The sequence below is a fragment of the Oryctolagus cuniculus genome, chromosome 12 (genome assembly GCF_964237555.1).
Source record: "Oryctolagus cuniculus chromosome 12, mOryCun1.1, whole genome shotgun sequence".
NCBI lineage: Eukaryota > Metazoa > Chordata > Mammalia > Lagomorpha > Leporidae > Oryctolagus > Oryctolagus cuniculus.
The window spans coordinates 51092346-51116806 of record NC_091443.1 but is presented as its reverse complement, the minus strand read 5'-3'; the positions used below and the strand labels follow the sequence as shown (position 1 = coordinate 51116806).

The window sequence follows — 24461 nt, the reverse complement described above, 5'->3', positions numbered from 1 at the left end:
CCTCCCACGCAGACACACTAAACAGTAGCCTGAAGCAGAGATAAAGAATGAACACTTAAATTGCAAGAACATTTAGCCAATAGCATTAGCATTCTGTCTGGACTTCAAGTTTAATTCACAAAAGCTGCACTCTCTCCTCCGTTCCTTGTTATCCTGAGAAAAGTCTCACTCCAGCCCTCAGAAAGGTAGCAGGGGTCCCCCATGCAGGCTCACCCGGGCTGCTCTCGCACTCACAGCGTGCTGGCCAGGAAGCTGCGGCAGGCAAGGGGCCTTTTTGGTGAGGTTGTCTTGGGGGGCTTCTTGGGGAGACCACTGGGACTCCCACACTGGGAAGATGCCAGAACTGGGAAGGTATCAGGTGTCGTCCATTCCAAATGAGGATTCAGTGAAGTAACTGAGGCCCAGGGAGAAATTGATCTGCTCAAGGTGACAGAGGAATCCCATGACGGAGCTGGGACCAGTGCCCAGGTCTCCGGACTCCCGCCCAGGGCTCTCTCCCTTCCCACGCCAACCACCCACAGAGCTCACTCTTCACACCTTTGCTGCTCTGGCCTCTGAAGGCCTCTGGGGTGGGCAGGGGAAAAGCATCCTGGATACAGTTCCTAACCATGTTGGGCTTATTTATGTCTGTCTTGCTGCTGGGAATTGAAACCTTGCAAATGCAGCAGTCCTAAAAGGGGCAGGTTACAGGCCTCAGAATGAAAATACTGCCTCATTGCTAATCACAGCCTTAAAGCACTACAGGTTGAAAACCTTATTGAAATAAAAACTAAACTGGGGGTGGGAGATAGCTGCACCAGTCCCTCACTTCCATTCACTGTGTCACCCAGTCACTGCACCTGTGCGCCCTCCCCCACCCTGCCCTCGCCGGCTCTGGCCCTGCAGATTTTCGTGCTCATCATGACTGGGTTTCTGGTATGCCTTTCATGAGAGGAGGGGACCCCTCTCCCAGAAAATGACCAGCATCTAACCTCTGGTGTGCCTGGAGGGGCCAAGAAGTTTGGGGGTATTTGTGTGACCATACAAGGACTCCATGGGACCAGAAGGCGCTGGGTAACAATCCAAAGAACTGTGCAGTCGCCTCCCACCTACCCATCTACTCCATCCTCCCGCACCCGCCCTCCCCCCAGCCCAAATGGCTCAAAGGAAGAGGTGGGTGTGGTCCCCGGACCCGGGACCGCTCGAGGTCAGCCGGTCACAGCGAGCCTTGTAGAGGTCGCGCTCCCGGGCCAGGCGGGCCACCTCGGCCCGCAGCGCGTCCAGCTGGGCGGCCAGACGGGCGCGCTCGGCTTCCAGCCCGCGCCGCTGCTGCAGCCGCTTGGAGCGACAGGCTTGCGCATAACCGCGGTTCTTCAGCGTCCGGCGCCTCTGCTTCAGCCGCAGCGCCTCGTCGCGCCCGCAGCCCCGCAGCTGCCGGTTCAGCTCCCGCACTGACATCGACACCAGAGCCGCGTCCGAAAACCGCTCGGCCAGCTGCGGAGGAAGAGCGAAGGGACCGTGTGAGGGTCGGGTCCCCTCCACCCCACAGGCTCCACACTCAGGTCCCGACCCAGGCTGGTCCCGCCCTCGGGAAAGCTCCGCCCCAGCTCCCAACTTTGCCTGGATGCCGGCCCTTCCGCTGAAGCTCTCTCAGCGCAGACCCCCGCCTCCGGCCCGGACGGCCGCGGCTCCCCCCGGCCATTGGCACCGCGCTCGGACCCCATTGGCCCTCCCCGAACCGTAGGCCCCGCCCCCCGACCAGGCGAGCCAATCGCGCACCTGAACCCTGCGCCTCCCCCCTCCTCCGCGGTGCCCAGCAGCTGGCCCCCGGAGGGTGTTTCCCGTGAACCCTGGCTCAGAGGGACTCCACCCTCAACGTGCCACGTTCGCCTGTCCTTAAGGCCACAGCCCTGTGACCCTCAAAGGATTTGGATTACGTCCTAATGTCCTCAACACCCTCGACTGTGTCTGTAATTAATAGGATGAGTCTCAATCCTTCCAGAAAAGGTTGGGCGCTGGGGGGAGCGCCGAGCCTAGTCCGTGAGCCTGGCTGTGTTCCTCACGTAACCCCTTCCCCGGTTTCCACACGCGGTGCATCCGTCTACCTGCTCCCCAGCCCTCTAATTCTCAACTCTTCCCCGCTGGGTCCTCTTCTCGTCTAGTCTTCTCCCCACTTCTCCTGGATCGGCGTGTAGTTTTCTGTGATTTCTTCCAGGGGCCCTCTTCCCTCTGTCCCAGACCTCCCCAGTCCCTAGCCCTCTCCAGAACTGCCCCGGCTCTGTCGTGCTGGCCTCCTCCCTCTGCCCGCAGCCCCTCACACCGGCTCGCTGATCACTCACCTGGGCATGCTGGGCTCCCATCTCCTCTGGGCTCTCTGCATAGTAGCCCTGGGTTTCATCAATGGGAACTGGGCCCTGACCCTGCAGCAGCTCCACGGCCTCTTCAGGACTCAGACCCAGTGCCTCTCCAGTCCCCAGCTGCTGCTGCAGGGTAGCCAGCCAGTACAGCTCCTCCAGGCCTGGCCGGGGCCCCTCAGGGGCGCCCACTGTGCCTGGCTCACTGAAGGTGGGCGATGGAGGCACCGAGCTGTAAGGTGTGGAGCCCAGTGATGCTGTGGGAGGGCCAGCGCGCCCTTCAGAGGGCTCCCGCTTTACCTCAAACTTCATCAGGTCGAAGTCATTGACATATTCCATAGCCAGGGGGCTGGGGGGCAGCGCCATTCTGGGGCTGGGCTAGGGAGGTGCACCTGCAAACAAGAGGAGAGGTCTGGAAGCTGCCTGCTGGTGCTCCTCACCCCTCTTCCCCCAAAGCCCAAAGACCTGGAGCAGGGTTCTGGAAAGGCATGGTGATGGTGCAGCCCTGTACCCGGCAGGGTCACCTTCAGGCTGGGCGCAACCTGTCAGGTGGCAGAGGCTCCTGACAGGGGCCAAGCAGCGGAAGGACCCGAGGAGGAAGAGGACAGCAACAACCTCTCCCTGCACTGGCACCCGTGAAATCCAGGAAAGACACCAGCAGCACAGCAGTGCCCCCAACTCTAGTGCTGAGGCTCTCATCTCAAGAGGCGTCATTTCATTTCCAAGCCATTAAAATATTTTGCTTAATTAACTGTGAAAGAGTATGTGTATATTTTGGGGCCAGGGAAGGCATGTGTGCTGTGAATCTTCAGGCGCTTTATGAGGGTCACATGGTGCATCTCCATCTCTCAAGGCACCCAGGACAGTGCCTTACACACAGATCCTCAGTGCCACTCGCTCTATGGATTAATCAATCAACACATCCCTGTTCGGGGGCAGAAGACTTTCTGCGGAAAAAGAGAAAGATCCCAGAATCAACTCCCCAAAGCTCAGGCTTCAGCAGCAACTGTCTTTCCTCAAGGCTTGTCTCTCCAAGGATCAACCAAGACTATTTCCTTCCTTCTGCTCGGAACCTGTGAGGTTGTTTGAACTTGAGCAGATCACCTGTTGCTTTCTGAGCCCTTTTCCCCTGTTCAACGAGGGCATTTAGATGTTATCACATCTCCCCGAGTGTTCCGTGGCACGCTGACTCTGAGAGTTATCCAAGGAGAGCTCTGTGCTCAGATGATTTTGAGAAATACCACCTCCTACCTCACCTCTTACAGCTTCACAGAGCATAAGAGCGCATTAATCTGGCAAGCCCTTCAGCAAACCATCTGTTCACCTCCAACACAGATGTCCCGAACATGTCACCAAGGAACTCTGTTATCAACAGTGGAACACATGTTCACTTGAGGAACCTCTGGCTAGATGACCTCAGAGAGCTTTTCCAGCCTGGAAGTCCCAGGTTCTAGCCCAGTTCCCAATTCCAACGGCCCCGCCGCCATCCCCAGAAGCGGCAAGGCAGAGAATGCTCAGTCCCAGGGCTTAGACTAATGGCTCCATCTTAGTGACTCAAGCCTAGCTCTCCCTCTGTCTGACCCAGAGGGGTGGGAAGAAGAGCAAGGCATCTCTCTTCCTGTGCCAGGGAAGGGTTGCTGCCTTCTCCATGGAGCCCCCTGACCCTCGAGAGGACAGAGGAGTCAGAAACAAAGACATGGACTGAAGGGACTGGTCACGGCAGGGAGCAGATGGTGAGACGCTGAAGGGGTGTCCAGCGGGAGCCGGATGTACAGAGGAGAGCTAAGTGGGGAGGGCTGTTTATCTTCCTGATGTGATAACAGAGAGGGACATCAGGCCAGCAAGGGAGGGAATGGGGTAGTGTGCAGAAGCTGTGAGGAGTCCAGAGAACAGACAACAGGGAGCAGACAGCAGGTGTGGGAGAGAGGACTCTAGGATAGAGACCTGGCACCCAGGAAGGCCCTGGACATACTCACTTTAGGGGGTCGCAGAGATGCTGTGGTCAGTGTCAGAGCCAGGCAGCCACAGTTTTCCCAGAGACTGGAGGCTCCATGGAGCAGGCCCAGGTGCCTCTGTGCTCAGAACGAGGGGGCAGTGGGCACAGAGCCCAAAGGGCACTCTTAAAGGGCCAGCTCCCTGAGCTCAGCTATGGTCCTTAGGCCTCAGCCAATGAGGTAAGAGGATGATTTGCATATCTCAGCCTGGGGGGTTGAGGGGTAGGAGAGGAAGGGACAAGTATCAAGGATGCCTGTTCTCAAAGGAAAAGCTCCTTGCTGATGATCCAACATGTGCTCAGTTCCCCAGGGCAGATGACCCCAACCATCACCCGCTCCGTGAACACAGACAGCCTCACTTCTCAACCACTTAGAGCCCAGCCCTGGAAAAGAGGGCCAGGCAAGCTCCCAGGACCCCTCCCCACAAGGCTCTAAGGCCCCTCATCTGTGTCTCTGGTGTATGGGCTCTCCCAAACCCACACTCAGCCAGTCTGGGGCGTGGGTTTCCTGTTTCCAAGCATCCTCACATTTCTGCCCCTAATCCCACCTTCACCCTGACTGGCCTCACAGCCATCGCATCAGAAAGATAAGCAACTTTCCCCAGGGGGAATCCCCAGGGCCTTCAGCTTCTCCCATCCTTGCTGACAGCCCCAGGACAGGCAGCACAGTGTAGGGGGAGAACAGAAGAGAACGGGAACTGGGCATCTTTCTTCCCAGCCAGTAGGGGACACTGAAATCGAATCGCCTCCAGTGCATTGGAGACACTTCCATGACTGCCCTCACATGTCCTCTGCTCCCTCTCACCTTTTCCCTGTGTTCGTCTCTGCCCCTCTCTCCTCCTCGCACTCATCCTACTTCCCAGATGGCTGGGGGGTGACCTACATTTTCAGTCTAATCCCCTAACACCTCTTAGAGCTATCATCCCCGAGTAGGAGTTGGAACAGGGATACTAGGAATTAGCCAAGGAGATGTTTAAACCTGTCCGAAGCTGTTTAAGGGTCTGTACTAGAATAGGACCCCGTGAAAGAAAAGCCACTCCCTACCTTCTGAGGATACCCCACAAACTCCCCTGGGGTCACCGGGCCTCTTTCCCATCTCAGAGAGAGACCCCGAGGTCCATCAGCCCCAGCGGCCCTCAGTCCCCAAGATTAAGCTGGTCCCAGCATTAGGTGTTGGGAAGGGGCTGGTACACACAGATCATCTAAGATAAGTGGTTCTCAAAGTGTGGGCCTTGGCCCGTCAGCAGTAGCAGCACTGAACTTGCTGGAGATGCCACTTCTCTGGCTCAGCTCAAGCCTACTGAATCTAATTTTCTGGGGGTGAGGCTCAGAAATCTGCCCTTTTACAGGTTCCCGGGCAACTCTGACACACACGGAAGTTTAAGAGTCACAGTCGTGCAGAACACCTACAGCCTGAGTATGTGTAGTCTCCCCTACCACGCTTCCTAGGCGCACGTTAGAAGACCTAGACCAGGTGAGGTCACTCTCTTCCCGCACCTGGGCCTCTGCGTTATGGAGCAGGCACCGTCACCCGCAGTCAAGGAGGAGGTCTCCTCCTTGTGTGGAGGAGTGTGATTGCCTGGGTCGAATGCTGTTTTCTCAGAAGCATCAGAAGACCCACAGCCTGAGAACCAGCCTCAACATAGGAATGGGGATTATGGAGATAGGGAACCTCACACACATGCCCATGGATTGTCACGTCACAGTGGACACCCAGGAAAGAGACCCTAGAATTGTCCTGGCTGAAGAAAGAACCGGAAGTGGGGAGTGCAGCTGCCTCTCATGCCTGCTCTGGCCTGGCCAGACACTTGCCCCCACCTGGCAGCTGTCGGGCCCGCACTGATCCTCTTGTTTACTGGAGGTGGGAGGGCTAAGCCGCTAACGGGCTAAGGGAGTCAGACTAAACAAGCTCAGGCCAGCTGAGCAGCTTGGGGCACAGACCAGGCTCCACAGAACCAAAGAAAGGGGCTGGCGGAGTGAGAGCTGGGCCGACTGCCCCAGAAGGACCAAAGGCACAAGAAGAGGGGTGCAGGTGGGGGACCCAGGAGGCAAAGCGCACCCTAGGGGGAAGCTCGGGGACTGGGAAATGGACACGGTGACCGATTCGCTCAAGGACATCTGGCGACAGCGAAGCAGAGATGAAAAAGATGAAGCTAGCGTAGACTCCAGGAATGACGGGCCAGGAGGGAGGAAGGGAGGCCGGGAGACGAGCTAAGGAGGCAGTGGACACGTACTGCTATGGAGGGCAGAGCAAGTCAGGGGCTCCAGAGGCATTTGCACTAACGCAGACACAGGGATGTGGGCACAGGGAAGAGTTGAACAAAGGCTGTGGAGAGCTGAAAGAAACAGAGGGCTTCCAGGAGGGGCCGAGAAAGGAGCAGAGGCCAACAAGAGAAGTAGACAGGAGCAAGGGACCAGAGTAGCAACTATGACAGACAGGCACGGAGGGCAACACTGGGGACCAGAAACTAGGAACCAACCCAGGAGAATGGCCAAAGAGATCATCAGGCTCCAGAGGAAGGGCAATGGGCAAAGGACAGAGGTGGAAACATGGGCAGGGGGAGGCTGCACCACTGGGAAAGGGACCACACAGGCAAAAGGCCGCGAGGGCAGGGGTGGAAGATGAAGAGGAAGGAGGGGAGAGGAGACAGAGGCAGCATGCCGGAGGCTATCCTCAACTCCTCTGTCCTGCACCCCATCTTAAGAATCCCTTAAAGGCTGGCGCCGCGGCTCACTAGGCTAATCCTCCACCTTGCGGCGCCGGCACACCAGGTTCTAGCCCCGGTCGGGGCACCGGATTCTGTCCCGGTTGCCCCTCTTCCAAGCCAGCTCTCTGCTGTGGCCAGGGAGTGCAGTGGAGGATGGTCCAAGTGCTTGGGCCCTGCACCCCATGGGAGACCAGGATAAGTACCTGGCTCCTGCCATTGGATCAGCGCAGTGCGCCGGCTGCAGCGCACCGGCCGTGGCGGCCATTGAAGGGTGAACCAACGGCAGAAGGAAGACCTTTCTCTCTGTCTCTCTCTCTCACTGTCCACTCTGCCTGTCAAAAAATAATAATAATAATAATAATAGTAATAATCCCTTAAGACCAGTTCTCATGCTGACTTCTGGCTCTTGGTATCCAGAGTTCCAGTAATTGACCCAAATGCTCAAACCTCTTCTTGTTATCTCCCACATTCATTTAATGAACATTTATTAAGCACCTGTTCTGTTCTAGGGACTGCTCTAGACACTGGGGACACTTTAGTAACTGAGGGTGATGCCCATGCTGCCTGCTTGGAGCTTACGGATAAAGCCGAGCGAAAGCAACTTATTGTTCTATGGGCCAGGCAACAGCGACCCAGTCCTGGGCCCTGAGCTTTTATTTATTTATTTGAAAGACAGAGTTAGAGAGAGAAGTAGAGACAGAGAGAGAGAGGTCTTCCCTCTGTTGGTTCACCTCCCAAATGGCTGCAGCGGCCGGAGCTGCACCAATCCGAAGAAGCCAGGAGCTTCTTCTGGGTCTCCTATGTGGGTGCAGAGGCCCAAGCACTTGGGTCATCTTCTACTGCTTTCCCAGGCCATAGCAGAGAGTTGGGTCAGAAGTGGAGCAGCTGGGACTAGAACCAGCACCCATATGGGATGCCGTGCTGTAGGCCAAGGCTGTAACCCAGGCTCCTCTTTGACTTTCCTCTGGCTGAGTCCTACCTCCTCTGCCCACTCCAGTCCCCATAGGCCCACATCCCAGATACCTGAAAATTCTTTGCCCAAAGAGTCCAAGTCCATTTCTTTTATTTTTATTTTAGAGGCGGAGATACGGACGAGAGCCCCTATCTGCTAGTTCACTCCCCAAATGCCCGCAATGGTCAGGGAAGGGCAAGGCTGGAGCCAGGAGTCGCGAATGCAATTTCAGTCTTCCACAGGGGTGGCAGGAACCCAGGTACTGGAGCCGTCACTGCTGCCTCTTGGGTTCTGCACTGCTGTTGACGCTGGAAACAGCAGCCGCAGCCAGAAAGTGAACCCAGGCACTTAGATGTATGATGTGGGCTAAACACCCACTCCTCCCACAGCTGGACCACACTATCAGTGCACACATCCTCAGGTCCAAAGGGTGGCAAGAGTTGGCTGCTGGCAGGAGGCTGTGGATAAAGTTGAGATGGGCAGATTATACGAGGTACACAGGAACCTCCTCACAGCCCAAGACGGCGTCAGGACCAAGAGGTCCCAGCTGAGAACCAGGAACCACAAGTTGCCTCTCCCCACACCAGCTCTGGTGAAGAACCCTGAGGTTCCAAATATAGCCCAAATGTGAACCTGGCCTTCTATTGCCATTAAGAAGTATGTATTTGTCGGGGTAGAACAGAGCATGTTTTATTGAATGGTCTGTTAGCTGGAGTTATACATTCTAAATGTTTAAGGTTTGTGAGCCTCTATTTGCATTCTTGCCTCTGGCCCTACAATGTTTACATCAAAACAAACTGTTTTTAACTGCCATAAACCAGAAGAACGAGTGCTGTAGGGTTTGACTTGGATCTCATGAAGGCCTAATTTGAGGAGTCAGGAGGGACAAGGACGGCAGGGACAGGTCACCCAAAGGAGTCACATTAACTGAGACTGCTCGGGTGAGTACGCAATCACACCTGGATTTGTGGAGAGAGTGGGCATTTCAGGCCACAGGAATGACATGCGCAAAGGCTCAGAGGCAGAAGGACGCAGATGTGTCCATGCAACTGAAAAAAGCTCAGTAGAGCAGAGAAGAATGGGGAGAGGTGAAACTGAAGAAATCCGGATCCTGCAGAGCCTGGCGCCCCGTTAAGGATTGGGGCTGTATTCTAAAAGCAGTGAGGAGCAACTTAAAAGGCTTTCCGCTGAGGCGTGATATGATCAAATCTGTGTTTGAAAAGATCGTTCGGCACTTTGTCTTTGTGGAGGAAAGCAAAAATGGAATCAGACTGGGGGCTAATGCAGCATCCAAGTTGGGTTTGGGGACTCTATCCAGCTGGAAACACACTCCAAGACAGAGCCTCATGTGTGGCTGTTTCACTGGGGAGGACTTTGATAGACAGTGAGAGGCAGGATTGTTGAGGGGGAAAAATGGGATTGCATTGCACTTTGCAATCAGCTGATCCCACAAGGGGCTCTGGAGCTGGGATGGACCTTCAGAGTTGGCCCAAAGTGAGACAGGAGTCTAGGTCTTTGAGCCCCTATAACAACCAGTCACTGGATACACACTGCCCATGGGCAAGGGGCATCACATTTGGTTTGCTTTTTTTTTTTTTTTTTTTTTTTTTTTTTTTGACAGGCAGAGTGGACAGTGAGAGAGAGAGACAGAGAGAAAGGTCTCCCTTTGCCGTTGGTTGGCCGGCGCACCGCGCTGATCCAATGGCAGGAGCCAGGTACTTCTCCTGGTCTCCCATGGGGAGAGGGCCCAAGCACTTGGGCCATCCTCCACTGCACTCCCTGGCCACAGCAGAGAGCTGGCCTGGAAGAGGGGCAACCGGGATAGAATCCGGTGCCCCGACCGGGGCTAGAACCAGGTGTGCCGGCACCACAAGGCAAAGGATTAGCCTAGGGAGCCACGGCGCCGGCTGGGGCATCACATTTGGAAAGACAGCTCCTCTGGCTACAGATAGCACTCAAGGAGGTACTCAGCTGGGAGCCACCCTCAGCCAACACTTCCATGGCTGGGACAATGAGCACCACAGTCCCAGAGGAGGAGCTGGGCAGCACCCCATGGCATCCATGGTGGGCAGGGGGTCTATGAGAGAACCCAGGGCATGAGCCCAGAGGAGATAATGCAGACCAGGGCAAGGCTGATCACACCCTGCCCCCTGGTGGTACTGCTTGGACACTGGGCCAGCTGGTGGGCTAGGCTAGAAGGGGGTGTCCCAAAGAACTGAACAAAAGTGGTGGCAGGGACCGGCGCTGTGGCATAGAGGGGAAAGCTGCTGCCTGCAGTGCTGGAATCCCATATGGGCACTGGTTCGAATCCCAGCTGCTCCACTTCTGATCCAGCTGTCTCATATAGCCTTGGCAAAGCAGTAGAAGATGGCCCAAGTCCTTGCACCCACACGGGAGACCTGGAAGAAGCTCCTGGCTCCTTGCTTCAGATCGGCGCAGCTCCGGCCATTGCAGTCATCTGGAGAGTAAACTACAGATGGAAGTCCTCTCTCTCTCTCTCTCTCTCTCTCTCTCTCTCTGCCTCTGCCTCTCTGTAACTCTGCCTTTCAAATAAATATCTTTTAAAAAAAAGTAGCCAAATAAGGGGGACTCAACAATGCAAGAAAACTCTCACATGAGCCTCGTGCTCAGTCTAAAGCTACAGAAGGAAGCCATGGTGGTGAAGGATTCTGAACTGCAGGACTTGTTCGTCCTTCCATTCAACCAACATTTATTAAGTACCTATCACAGACCAGATACCCTAGGAGCTAAGACAAAAACAGTAAAAGTGAGATCATTCTCTCAATGATCTAATGTTCCAGTGAGGTTTATAGAGATACAAAAACAGCCATAGTAAAGTGTAAGCACAGAAATACAGGCACACGCATGAGACAGAACCAACACAGAGAAAACAGATTTAATAAGAGGCAAACAGGAGAGGCTCAGGTGGGAAGTGGCTTGAATGCATCCTTCCAAAGGTCATGTGTTGGGACTTAATCACCACATTTGTATATTAATAGTATTCAGAGGCTTGGCCTTTGGGAAGGCTATGAGGGTGGGGACCTTGTGATTTTATAAAAAGAGAATCTTGAGTTGGCAGCTTGCTCGTCTCCTCATCGAAGACATGGTATGATGGTATGACGCAGCAATGAGGCCCTCACCACTTGCTGAGCAGAGATGCCAGCACCATGCTCTTGAGCTTCCCAGCCTGCAGGGCCGTGAACCAAATAAACTTCTGTTCTGTAAATTTCTTTGCCTCGGGCATTTTGTTATAGCAACAGAAAATGGACTGAGGTGGAAGCGATGTTGACACCAGTTCTGATGGGCAAAAAGAGTTCAAGGAAATGCTTTGGAAATGCCGTGTTCAGTGTGAAGGAGGAAAGACGGCAGGTGCAGAGGTGGAGCAGTAATGTTAAATAAATAAGCGCCAGATTATGAGGGACCTCAGATGCCAAGTGATCGGAAGCCCTGGAGGGATTTTTCAGACTGAGAGTGTTATGATCCAATTTTTTAATGATAAATCACAGAGGGACTATAGGACGGCAAGAGAGGAAAGTTGGTCATTAGAGTCATGAGGACCTGGATTCTGATTCCATTTCTCCTGCTGACCACAAGCGTGACTGTGAGCAAACCACTGAACCTCTCTAAGCCTCGCTGTCCACACCTGTAAATGAAGATTGCTGTGAGACGGAATGAGCTTATGCATGGTGAGCAGCTGGCACACGGCCACGCCATGGACAATATTCCTCTCTCAACTCTCCAAAGGAAACTTGTGCGCACAGTGTGGGTGTGACCGGGGTCAAGGGAGAGGGAGTGGTGTTTGGAGAGGCAGGAGGCCAAGAGGTGTCTTGGAAGCTATCACCTGAATCCAGGTGAGAGATAAGCCCTGAACTTGAGACAATGGCCATGGGGACAGACACAGTTTGAGAGCTAACCATGAAGTACAAATCCAAAGGTCCTGGTGTCTAATTGACCATGGAGGACAAGAAAAGAATAGTTTAGACTTATTCAGGTCCCCTTTGGAGCAACTGGCTAGATGGTGGTGCCTTTGCTGAGACAGACAACCATGGGAGCAGGTACAGGATTATTAACAAGATGACCTTCAGAAGGATGGCCAAGGGGCCGACACTGTGGCCTAGTGGGCCATGATAGAACAAAGATATAAACCTCAGCCATTCTTGCTCATTACCCAAAAGACAGATAAGCATTGGAATGTATGCCTTGCCCTTGAACCTCAGTTGGGTCTCATACCCTATTGCCTTCATACCCCACCCTGCATTCTTTTCCAGGTCCTCAAGGCCAATTTCAGGAATTCACCTCTGCATGCTGCCCCCCACCCCCAGCCCCAGCCCTCCTGGGGCTGGCCCTGGGGCCTGGCCCCTGGGGGTCGGGGCCTTCTGCAACGTGTTCCATCAATGTGTATGTGGGCATTTGGTCACCCATCTCTGCAAATTAATTTTCTCTGAAAAATTCGGTTTGGCTATAAATTCGTACACTGCCTCCTCTCTATTCTGTACCTCTTTTCCTAACATTTTGGTGCCCCGTGTGAGGAGGCACCAATCTGCAACTCTTTTCCTAACAGGCTAAGCCTCTGCCTGTGGCATAGCATCCCATATGGGCAAGGCTGGAGTTCCAGCTGCTCTATTTCCGATCCAGCTCCCTACTAATGCACCTGGGGAAGCAGTGGAAGATGGCCCAAGTGCTTGGGGTCCTGCACCTGCGTGGGAGACCCGGAAGAAGCTCCTGGCTTCAGATCAGCCCGGCTCTGGCTGTTGTGGCCATTTGTGGGGGTGAAACCAGCAGATGGAAGACCTCTTCTGTCTCTCCCTCTCTCTGTGTGTAACTCTGCCTCTCAAATAAATTAAAAAAAAAAAAAATGTCGGCAATGCAGTCATAAGCGTGCACAACTTTAGAACCAAAGTGTGGCTGAGAGGCAGCTGTTTACAGCAGGATAGGTGTGGACACTTTGGATAGGACTGAGGGAAGAGGTCCAAATGCATACAGGTGCAGGCTGTGCATGGGTGGGAACAGATGGCCAAGAGCAGCAAAAAGCCCATGGCTGGAGGCCAGCTCTTTTCATCCCACCATGTTCCAGCACAGGACTCTGAGAAATCTAAGAATCAGGACTGTTTCTGTTGCACATGGCAGAAATCATTTTAAAATTCGCTTCAAGGGCCCAAGTTGTGGCACAGCAGGTTAAGCGGCTGCCTATGACGCTGGCGTCCCATACAAACACCAGTTCAAGTCCCAGCTGTTCCACTCCCAATCCAGCTCCCTGCTAATGTGTCTGGGAAAACAGCAGAAAATGGCCCATTGCTTGGGCCCCTGCACACACGTGGGAGACCCAGATGGAGTTCCAGGCTCCTGGCTTCAGGTTGCAGCTATTTGGAAAGTGAACCAGCAGATGGAATAGTTCTCTCTATCTCTCTCTCTGTAAAACTCAGCCTTCCAAATATATAAAAAAACTCTTTAAAAAATTTTTTTTGACAGGCAGAGTTAGACAGTGAGAGTTAGAGAGACAGAGAGAAAGGTCTTCCTTTTTTTTTTCCATTGGTTCACCCCCCAGGTGGCTGCTACGGCCAGCGCGCTGCACCGATCCGAAGCCAGGTGCCAGGTGCTTCCTCCTGGTCTCCCATGCGGGTGCAGGGCCCAAGCACTTGGGCCATCCTCCACTGCCTTCCCTGGCCACAGCAGAGAGCTGGACTGGAAGAGGAGCAACCGGGACAGATTCCAGCACCCCAACTGGGACTAGAACCCAGGTACCGGCGCCACAGGGGAGGATTAGCCTAGTGAGCCACGGCACCAGCCAAAAAATCTCTTTTAAAAGTTAGCTTGAACAAGAAATGTGTTAATTCTTATAACCAACAGCAGAAATCCGTTCCTCTGCTCTGCCTCCCCAGGCTGCCTTCTGCCCTGGCAGGTTCCCGCCTCCAGTGCCAAGCCAACACACAGAGGTGAGTATTCTACAGCTCAGCAATGTCGGCAGAAAGGGCTCATTTCCAGGTTTACAGACAAAGTCCCACAGAGGGACCCCCAATCCCACCCCGGGACACCCAACAGCCATGGCCAGAGCAGGGAACACACAAACTGGCTATAGGGAGAGGGTCCTCCAAGGAAAGGTGAGTGCAACCCACCCCACCACACAGAGTAAGCAGAGGGTTCCCCAAAGGAAAGTCGGGGTGCTATTCCCAGAACGAGGGAGTGGATGCTTGGACATGCCGAGTTTCAGGTGCTGGAGCATTTCGGGGAACGTCCGGCAATCACAGGGTGAAGACAGACGTCTGGATAGCGACACCTCTTGAGAAATTACCTTCATGGTGGTAGTTTGGTGGTCGCGGATGAGTTCTTCAGGGGAGTGTGAAAACATGGCCAGGTCAGAGGGAGGACCAAGAGAGCCACTCTGGGGTGGGCAGCCGCACCATTTCACGGCACAGCAGAAAGGCGCCCTGGGCAGGAGAAGAAACGGGACTTCTGGAGTTGGGGACTACAAGGCCTTAGCACAGGAGCCTTGGGAAACCGAGCAAACAGCCTGGGGCTGCGAGCGTCCATCCCCAGGACGAACTGGATAGGTAATGCCCAGCCCCCAGCTTCTAGAATCCAGCCCCCGCGGTTCCCCTGGCCTCCTCCCTCCTTCCCAGCTTGTTTGCCACCCAGTGTCTCTCAGTCCCTATCTCCCGGGAGGGAGCAAGAGTCCTCAAAGTTACATCACCGGCGGGCGGCGTGGCCTGGCGGGGGCGTGGCCTGGCGGGGGCGGGCCCGGGTCGCGGTTGGGGAAGGCGCGGAGCGGGCACTGTCCGCCAATGGGAGAGATGGGTTTGGGGGCTAGGATGCGGGGCGGAGGGCGGCCGACCGGCCCCGGGAGCACGGCGGCCGGCGGGGCTGGGCGGAGAGTGGGTCGCGCCGGCCTCGCTAGGTACCGCCCCTGGCCCGCCCGCCTCCTTTTTAAGCGCCTCCCGCCCAGCCTCAGCTCCCGCTGCTTCGCCCTGCTCTCTACTTCCCCGTCTCTCACGTCTCCCACGTCTCCCCGGCTCCTCGGTTCCGTGACCACCCCGCAGCCCCCGCCCCGGTGCCATGGCCGCTGCGTACCGCCCCGGCCTGCGGTGAGTGACCACCCCATTCCCCCCAGCCTGGGGCCGACCCGCACCTGCGGCCGCTCTCGCCCCCTTGGGGCCGACCCCTCCCGGCCTCCCATCCTCGGCGGAGGCGGGCGGGGGGCGACGGTTCTAGGATCCGCGCCGCCTGAGGTCGGCCGGCCGCGCGCCCGGCGCGCTCGTCCCCGTCCGCTCCTCCCTCTCGGCGCCTCGCTGGTCTCTGACCGCGCCGTCTCTGTCTGCGACTTCAGAACTTCCTCCCCTGTTCACTCGCCCCTGCGGAGCCCTGTCTCCGGGTGCTCTCCTTTCCTTCCCAGATAGAACGCGCTGAGAGCCCTGGGGGTGCTGTAAGCAGTGGTGGGGCCTTGGGGCCAAGGTGCACGAGTCTCTGGGGGCCCTGAGCCCAGCGCTCCCTAAAGATGGTAGAAGGTAAACATCTGACCTCGGCTGCAACCTGGCGGGAAGCCCAACACAGCCAGAGGGACCTGGAGCCAGGGGAGGGAGGGTAGCAATGGGGCAGGAGGGGGCCAAGCTGCCTTCGTTTGTTGCATGGCTGGCTTCTTGCCCTCCCCAGGCCTGGAGCCCCTAGGTGCGTCCTGCCTGTGTGTCCATCCCTGTACAGGCTCTCTCCTCCTTTTGTCCCAGAGTCAACTGACCCCATGTCTGCCCTGCAGCTGGTTCCACTTGGAAGGGGAGAGAGGGTCCTGCTTAGGGGAGATGGAGGCAAGGGATCATTGGGTCACCAGGTGCCCCGTGGGGGGAGTGCCTTTACAATGAATGCTCAGGGAAGATTCTCTGAGGCAGGAACAGACCCAGGGCCTAGAGGCTGGCTCCCCTGCTCCTGGCCATGCTGGGCTCCATCCTGCTCTGACTGGTGGAAACCACCTCAGCTTCCACTCCAGTGAACTCAAGCTCCCACATCCGGGATCTGAGCTTTCTCCCTTCCCTGAGCTTACACCTCTTTGCCTGAGCTTCCTGCAGCCTGTTGGTCCACGCTGCTACCCACAGCAGTTCTCCAGGCCGTGTGGCTTCCAGGAAAGGGAGAGGGAAGCACTTCTCACAGTCCTGGCGTGGGGGCAGTTTCTGGTGAGGGAGGCTTTAGCCTTTGCACTCTCTGGTCGCTGCACCCTGGCTGCAAGCCAGCCACAGAGACCCTAGTTCTCTTTCTCCCTGGAGTGTGACGGACCATAAAAGACCCTCCTGGGAGCTGGAGCCTGAGCCCCAGCCAGTAACACTCATTTCCCAATGGTCAACCTTCCACACAGTTCAGAAAACCCCGACTCAGTGGGAACATGTTATGCCATCATTGCTGGCCCAGGTGGGCAGCAGCAGATCTGGTGCCTGCAACCCCAGTATCCTGCAAGTGTCCTAATCTAGAAAGCTGGCCCTGGAAGAAGGCTGTCCCACCTGGAAGACCGGGCCCTGTGCTCAAGGCTCTCACAGCCTGACACCATCCACGCCCGCAGGAAAAAAAAAAAAAATGAAAACAGCTGCTGATTTTTACTTATAGAAAAGTACACTTTGGTTGGTTGGTGGCTTTGGTCTTTTCCAACTATACTTGAGAGTGGAAAGAACACGGGTAAGGGGCTACACACTGTTCCCTGGACAGTGTCTCTATACCCTGCTTCTTTTTGAACACTGAGCAGACATGCTGAAGCATGGGCACAGGCTGTGCATGCATTAACATCAGCAGGCCCACGTGTGCACTTCTGCACAGCTAGCTAAGTGCCTTTGTGCCCATTTGGCCATCCCCATCCCATGCTGACCAGCAGATGTCCTCATTAAATCCATAAAGGCCACAAGATGCCTGGGGCCCGCACCCATCCCACACACCAACCCCAACCTGTTCTTCATGGTGCCTGCATCTGGACATGCTTTATCCCGCTCCCCAGAGGCCCCAGTTTTCCATCATACACATACATTCCCCACATACACTTGTCCACCATCCGCGGCAGCAATGGGCCCATTGCCTCCTTGTTTCTTCTCTTGCAGGCTTAGCTGGCGTGGGCTGAGCCCCTGGGGCTGGTCGTCATGCCGCAGCGTCCAGACCCTGCGCGTGCTCAGTGGAGATCTGGGCCAGCTGCCTGCTGGAGTCCGGGACTTCGTGGAGCGCAGTGCCCGCCTGTGCCAACCAGAGAGCATCCACATCTGTGATGGGACCGAGGCCGAGAATACTGCCACACTGACCCTGCTGGAGCAGCAGGGGCTCATCCGAAAGCTCCCCAAGTACAATAACTGGTAAGCCTTGAACCAAGCGACCTGTGAGATGGGGCCATCTCTTTGAATGGAGGCCACGTTGGGTTCACGAAGACAAAAATCGAATTTAAGCCATCCTAAAAGGATGAGCAAGAATGGGAGCTCTGGGGGAAAGACACAGGAACTAGGCCTAATCAGTGCAAGGGTACTCCGAAAAGTTCATGGGAAATTTCAATTAAAAGATAAGTTTATCCGGGCTGGCCATGCAAGGGTACTCGAAAAGTTCATGGGAAATTTCAATTAAAAGATAAGTTTATCCGGGCTGGCCGCCTGTGATCCAGCACCCCAGGTGGGCACCAGTTCTTGTGCCGGCCACTCCACTTCTGATCCAGCTCTCTGCTATGGCCTGGGGAAAGCAGCAGAAGATGGCCCAAATGTTTGGGCCCCTGCACCCACGTGGGAGACCTGAAAAAAGCTCCTGGCTTTGGCCTGGCCCAGCCCTGGCTGTTGTGGCCATTGTGACCTTTTTTTTTTTTTTTAAAGAAAGATAAAGTTTTTGTTGTTTTGTTGTTGTTGTTGCTTGTTTGTTTGTTTTTTTGACAGGCAGAGTGGACAGTGAGAGAGAGAGACAGAGAGAAAGGTCTTCCTTTTCCGTTGGTTCACCCTCCAATGGCCGCCACGGTGATCCGAAGGCAGGAGCCAGGTGCTTCTCCTGGTCTCCCATGGGGTGCAGGGCCCAAGCACCTGGGCCATCCTCCACTGCACTCCCTGGCACAGCAGAGAGCTGGCCTGGAAGAGGGGCAACCGGGACAGAATCCGGCGCCCCGACCGGGACTAGAACCCGGTGTGCCGGCGCCGCTAGGTGGAGGATTAGCCTAGTGAGCCGCTGCGCTGGCCAGATAAAGTTTTTTGGTGCCCAAAGTCTTGAGATACATGCAGGGTTTTTTCCATAATGTGCATTTTCCACAAACTTTTTTGAAGACCCCTTATGTGCATGGATTTCAAACTTTTTTGTATCAAAATAAAGTTAGTTTTTAATTCCATTTTCCATGAACATTTTGAAGTGTCTTTGTACTTTTATATGAAGTGAAGAAGCTGATCCAAATAAGAGCTTTTCTTCTTGTTGTTCTCTTTCTCCTCCTTCTCCTCCATTTCCCCACCACCCTCCTCCTCCTCTCTTTCCTCCCCTTTCCCTCTCCCCACTCCCCGCCCCAGTTCAGGGAGCTTTTGCCAGGGGCAGAGGCTCCCCAGGGGCTGGGGCCTTGGGAAACCACATTCTCTTAGATGAGACACAGCCTGAAGGAAGGGACTGAGATGAGATTGGCTGGGAACAAATAAGGCCAACAGAAGACCCGGAGTCAGTTGAACTTGAAGAAGTAGGTCTGGGGACGAGGGAGAGCTGCTGGCCAGCATCTTCCTGACAATCCCCTCTCCCCAGCTGGCTGGCCCGCACAGACCCCAAGGATGTGGCACGCGTAGAGAGCAAGACGGTGATCGTGACCCCCTCTCAGCGGGACACGGTGCCACTACCAGCTGGTGGGGCCCGTGGACAGCTGGGCAACTGGATGTCCCCAGCTGAATTCCAGCGAGCTGTGGACGAGAGGTTTCCGGGCTGCATGCAGGGTAACCAGGGTGGGGACCCCAAGGCTGGGGTACAGGGGGTGGAACCAGGTTTGGAGCCTTCATCCAGGGATTGCTTTTCCTTTGCAGGCCGCACCATGTACGTGCTTCCATTCAGCATGGGCCCCGTGGGCTCCCCGCTGGCCCGCATCGGGGTACAGCTCACCGACTCGGCCTACGTGGTGGCGAGCATGCGCATTATGACGCGGCTGGGGACGCCCGTGCTTCAGGCCCTGGGAGATGGGGACTTTGTCAAGTGTCTGCACTCCGTGGGCCAGCCCCTCACTGGGCCAGGTGAGCCCCTGCTCAGCCCAGGAGAGCACACAGAGGCCTTCTTGTGCTTGGAGAATCCCCAAGTCCCACTCAGCCCTGGACCCTGAGAACCTGTCCTTGCTGAATCCTGATCCCCAGGAGCCAGGACAGCGGTCTGGGCCGCGGGTGAGGCTGTGATCACAGAGCAGTTTGCACAACATTGAGAAACATCAGCCCCCAGCCTCAAAAACAGGGGCATGGGAGCCGATGGCTGTTAGGAGGTGAGGGGCTTGAGCCCATCCTTGCAGAGTATCTCTCCTGCCAATCCCTGATCCCTCGAACCCCTGACACCCCAGTTCCAGATGCCACTGCCAGCAGCCCCATGACCCCATTGTCCCCAGGGGATCCGGTGAGCCAGTGGCCATGCAACCCAGAGAAAACCCTGATTGGCCACGTGCCTGACCAGCGGGAGATCGTCTCCTTCGGCAGCGGCTATGGTGGCAACTCCCTGCTGGGCAAGAAGTGCTTTGCCCTGCGCATCGCCTCGCGGCTGGCCCGGGATGAGGGCTGGCTGGCGGAGCACATGCTGGTGAGGGCCTGGTGAAGATCCAGGCAGCGGCAGGGGCTGGGGCAGGGGCGGGGCCCAACCAGTCTGCCTCAGCCTCGCCTGCCCCCTGCCAGGTGCCAGGCTGGTGGGCAAGGACTCTGCCCAAAACTTTGGTTCTGGGCTGCTGGACGTCAGGGCTTCCCCTGATGGATATTCCAGGCCTGGTAGCAGGGCAGTGCACCTGTTCAGTGAATAAACATTGGCATGGGCATTCAGCCTAGAGATTAAGATACCAGTTAAGATGCCCACGTTGAAAATCAGAGTAACCTGGGTCCGCTTCCCAACTCCAGCTTCCTGCTAACGCAGGCCCGGGTAGGCAGTGATGACGGCTTAAGTAATTGGGTTCCTGCCACTCATATGCAAGACCTGGAGTGAATTCCTGGCTCTTGGCTTTGGCCTGGCCCAGCCTTTGCTGTTGTGGGCATTCGGGGGGTGAACCAGCAGATGGGAACTCTGTCCGTCTCTGCCTTTCAAATACATTTTAAATAAATAGATAGATACACATCAGTCCTCCCTGTGAGTGAGCCCCTGCCCCCCCTCCTGCGGCCCGTGCCCTGACCATGTCCCCCCTCTCTTCCCCCACGTGCAGATCCTGGGCATCACCAGCCCCGCAGGGAAGAAGCGCTACGTGGCAGCCGCCTTCCCCAGCGCCTGTGGCAAGACGAACCTGGCCATGATGCGGCCCACGCTGCCGGGCTGGAAAGTGGAGTGTGTGGGGGATGACATCGCCTGGATGAGGTTTGACAGCGAAGGTGAGGGCCCCTTGGGTCATGCCCTGGGCTCGGGCTCTGGCCGGAGACTGACTCTGTCCCGTGGTCTTCACAGTGAAGTTTGTTACTGAGAGCCTTTTCCTAAATAGCCGGCCCCGACCCACGCCTCCCACCCTAGCACCTCAGAGCCTTTCCCCATCCGCTCTAGGGTCTAGTTCAGGGCAAGAGGCGTAGAGCAGGCTCTTCTCCAGCCTCACGTCTCAACTTTCCCTGGATGGACTTCCTTCCTTTCACTTTCCTTCCCAACAGGTCGACTCCGGGCCATCAACCCTGAGAACGGCTTCTTCGGTGTGGCCCCTGGCACCTCTGCCACCACCAATCCCAATGCCATGGCCACAATCCAGAGCAACACTCTCTTTACCAACGTGGCTGAGACCAGTGATGGAGGCGTGTACTGGGAGGGCATCGACCAACCCCTTCCACCTGGTGTCACCGTGACCTCCTGGCTGGGCAAACCCTGGAAACCCGGTAGGTGGGCTGGGGAAGTCGTGGTGTGGTGGCACAGCCCCCCAGAGCTCAGCACCCTAGTGATGGACAAGCCTTCTCCACAGCCCCCAGCTGTCATCTGAGGTCTGTGGGAGACACAGGGAGTTACAAATATTTGCAGGTCCCAGCTCCAGGCGAGGTCTCAGTTCATGTTCCAAGTACGTCAATCGTTGGTTTTGTGATTTGGCTAAGCTACTTACCCTCCCTCGATTCACCCTCACCATCAGTTAGATGGGTGTAGTTGTTACAGTCCCCGTCTCAAGGTTGTTGGAGGATTACATTAAACAGTGAATAAAAAGTGTTCCCCACATTGCTAAACACATAGTACGTTCTCAGTAAGAAATATAAGGTGGATTTAAAAAAAAAAAAAAAAAAAAGGAAAAGAAAGGATACTACTTTGGAAATTGCTACAGAAAGACTTGGGCTCAAAGCCCAATCTGTAGCCTGAGCCACCAGGGAAGTGGAAGCCAGCCTCGTCCTCCAGCCAGCTCTCCCATTCCTGGGCTCCCACTGCCGCCTTGTGTAATAGCCGTTGTCTGGAGGGCAGTACTGTCACCCGCCCACTCCCCCGTCCCTACAGCGCACAGACCTCAGTCCAGCCCAGCCCAGCCCAGCCGGACCAGTGCTTTAGTCCTTCCCAGAAGCTTCTCCACCCTGTCATCAGCCAGTGCCTTGGGGCCCCCACCATCCCCTGCACCCTGCACCCTGGGCCTCTGGTATTCCATGGCCTATGGGCAGAAAGCCTGGAGGCCCAGGGTGCAAGCAAAGAGCGTGGTGGGGGAGGGAGGGCTGTGGTGCTGAGCTTGTCTTCCGGTTTCCAGGCTGGCCCAACAGTTGCCCTCCTCATGTAATCACCCTTCATTTTCTCCAAGACCGTTATTAAGTCTCCCTCAGTCTTTCCCACCCAACTGAGAAATTCGAGAAACTATCATCCTTCCCCACAGACTCGTTCCCCAACCCTTTCATCATCTCTGAAATCAGGGGTAGAGCGAGGGCGCCGAGGGCCCAGCTTCAGTTCCCAGGGCAGTACCCTATGGCATGGGGTTCTGCGTGGGGGCTCATGCGGGGAGGGCTGTTCTCGAGAGCGGAAGCAGGAGCTGGCGGGTGGGAGAGGAGGGGGTGCTGGCTCTGTGGCTCCCTCACCCCCAGGTACCGCACTGCTTCACACCTGTGCCGCTCACTGGGCCCTCCTCTCTCAGGTTACACCTGCCCAGGCGATGTCCCTTCCTGTGTTGCTTAAGCCCTACCACTCCATCATCAGGAGATACCATTGGGATTTTGTTAGCTTTAACATTGATTTCTGTCTGCATGATTCTGATAGCTCAGGAGAGTCTGTCTTCCCTGGTTTGCTGGTGGGAAGGTGACTTCTGAAATGCTGACCTGGCATTCTCAGCTTTTGCTGCAGGTTTAGAAGTTTATTTACATAATAATCCCATAAATAGTTTCTGGGGGGGAATTATAACCTTACGCCAATATCCAGCCTCATCCGCTTGAGCCCTGGTCAATGCCAAGTGCCTATAGCTGGGTGCAAATGTCAGTGGCCTGCCGCATCCCGATTCCTCTTCCACTCTTTCCTCACACAGCTCAGCCGGCGGCCCCATTTCGGATAAGTAACCCATTTTTTGGGGGAAACATCCTGGTCCCTTTCTCCTCTTCCTTACCACACAGGTTGTTGGAAACTAATGAGGCAAAAAGAAGTTGCACAAGAGTGTGTACACACGTATGTGTGTGTTGGGCGGACATGACCTTGGAAGTGATGGTATTTGTATTTCCTCTGCCAGGTGACAAGGAGCCCTGTGCACATCCCAACTCTCGCTTCTGTGCCCCGGCTCGGCAGTGCCCCATCATGGACCCGGCTTGGGAGGCCCCAGAGGGTGTCCCCATTGATGCCATCATCTTTGGAGGCCGCAGACCCAAAGGTGAGCAACGTGTCGGCTCCGTGCTTTCTTGGTGAAAGGTCTAGCACTGTATCAGGGCCCACCTCCTTATTTACTTACTTTCCACTTATGTCTTCATTGTTATTTGAGATACAGAGAGAGAGAGACCTCTATCCACTGGTTCACTTAGATGCCTGCAACAGCCAGGACTAGGCCAGGCCAAAGCCAGAAGTCAGAAACCCAATCCAGGTCTTCCACATGGGTGGCAAAGACCCAAATACTTGGGCCATCACCTGCTACCTAATGCACACGTTAGTGGGAAACTAGAATTGGGAGCAGAGCCAGGCCTTGAAGCCAGGCACTCCAACACGGGATGCAGGCATCCCAAGCAGCAGCTTAACCCTTGTGCCAAATGCCTGCCCCAGCTCCCAGGTATACGTAACACACAGGGAGCCTCCACCCAGATCCCCAGCTGTAGTTCTGTCTTCAGAGTTCTCCCCTGGTGACTGCAAGCCTGGAGGGACGCCTGGGGTCTGGAAATGGGAGAACCAAGGTCTTTGGAGGAAGAGACTAAGAGTAGTGATCACCAGAAGGGGAGCCGTGAGGATGCAGAGGAGAGAGCGGCCTGTGACCATGTCTGTTGGTGTTGTAGGGGTACCCCTGGTTTACGAGGCCTTCAACTGGCGTCACGGGGTGTTCGTGGGCAGTGCCATGCGCTCTGAGTCCACTGCAGCAGCTGAGCACAAAGGTGAGCGCCCTGCCCGCCGTGCCCTCCTCCGAGCCCACCCCAAGCCACACCTGCCTCCGGCCGCGCCGCTTCCCGCTTCTGCCTTTGCTCCCTGTTCCTCCCTCTCTCTTGCCCTGGGGACACCCCAAACCCTCAGCCTCCCACAGTGTCCTCCAGCCGGCTGCAGGGTGCCCTTCCCTCACCAGGGAGGCAGAAGATTCCTTACCCATCCCGCTCTCCTCCCCAGGCAAAATTGTCATGCACGACCCATTCGCCATGCGGCCCTTTTTCGGCTACAACTTTGGGCGCTACCTAGAACACTGGCTGAGCATGGAGGGGCGCAAGGGGGCCCAGCTGCCACGCATCTTCCACGTCAACTGGTTCCGGCGCGATGAGGCAGGCCGCTTCCTGTGGCCAGGCTTTGGGGAGAATTCTCGTGTGCTAGACTGGATCTGCCGGCGCTTAGAGGGCGAGGAGAGTGCCCGAGAGACCCCCATCGGGCTGGTGCCCAAGGAAGGGGCCTTGAATCTCAGCGGCCTGGGAGCCATAGACACCACTCAGCTCTTCTCGCTCCCCAAGGACTTCTGGGAACAGGAGGTGCGTGACATTCGGAGCTACCTGACAGAGCAGGTCAACGAGGACCTGCCCAAGGAGGTGCTGGCTGAGCTGCAGGCCCTGGAGGAGCGCGTGCGCAGAATGTGACCCGAGGCTGCTTGCTGGCAGGAGAGTGCAGTGTGCCCATGGGGATGGGGCGCCCCCGCTTGCAGGAGGTAGAAGCCATTTGATTGTAACTAACACCTGCGCACTGGGGGACCAGCCCTTCTCACACTCCCTGTCCCATAATAAGAAATGCTCGTTCATTTTACACAA

The 24461-nt window shown here is 55.9% G+C and overlaps 2 protein-coding genes across 5 annotated transcripts; one reads left to right on the top strand and one right to left on the bottom strand.

Moving 5' to 3' along the window:
• Positions 1 to 91: 91 nt before the first annotated feature.
• NRL (neural retina leucine zipper) lies at positions 92 to 15263 on the bottom strand. 3 transcript variants are annotated; one of them, XM_008269398.4, is made up of 4 exons: positions 15110 to 15263; positions 14276 to 14411; positions 2319 to 2725; positions 92 to 1473 (listed from the first exon to the last, which is right to left on the bottom strand). In XM_008269398.4, exons 3-4 carry the CDS (start codon positions 2697 to 2699, stop codon positions 1141 to 1143), a joined length of 714 nt encoding a protein of 237 aa, XP_008267620.1. In that variant the 5' UTR covers positions 2700 to 2725; positions 14276 to 14411; positions 15110 to 15263; the 3' UTR covers positions 92 to 1140. The 3 variants fall into 3 exon arrangements, with proteins under 3 accessions (XP_008267620.1, XP_008267621.1, XP_002718135.1); XM_008269399.4 differs by lacking the exon at positions 14276 to 14411 and having other exon boundaries at positions 15110 to 15222; XM_002718089.5 differs by lacking the exons at positions 14276 to 14411; positions 15110 to 15263 and adding an exon at positions 4310 to 4465.
• On the top strand, positions 14802 to 24461 carry PCK2 (phosphoenolpyruvate carboxykinase 2, mitochondrial). 2 transcript variants are annotated; one of them, XM_008269397.4, is made up of 10 exons: positions 14802 to 15065; positions 17049 to 17294; positions 18691 to 18875; positions 18963 to 19166; positions 19526 to 19713; positions 20321 to 20483; positions 20751 to 20969; positions 22769 to 22906; positions 23517 to 23612; positions 23839 to 24461. In XM_008269397.4, the coding sequence occupies exons 1-10, from the start codon at positions 15037 to 15039 to the stop codon at positions 24291 to 24293; spliced, it is 1923 nt and encodes a 640-aa protein (XP_008267619.1). In that variant the 5' UTR covers positions 14802 to 15036; the 3' UTR covers positions 24294 to 24461. The 2 variants fall into 2 exon arrangements, with proteins under 2 accessions (XP_008267619.1, XP_008267618.1); XM_008269396.4 differs by having other exon boundaries at positions 19481 to 19713.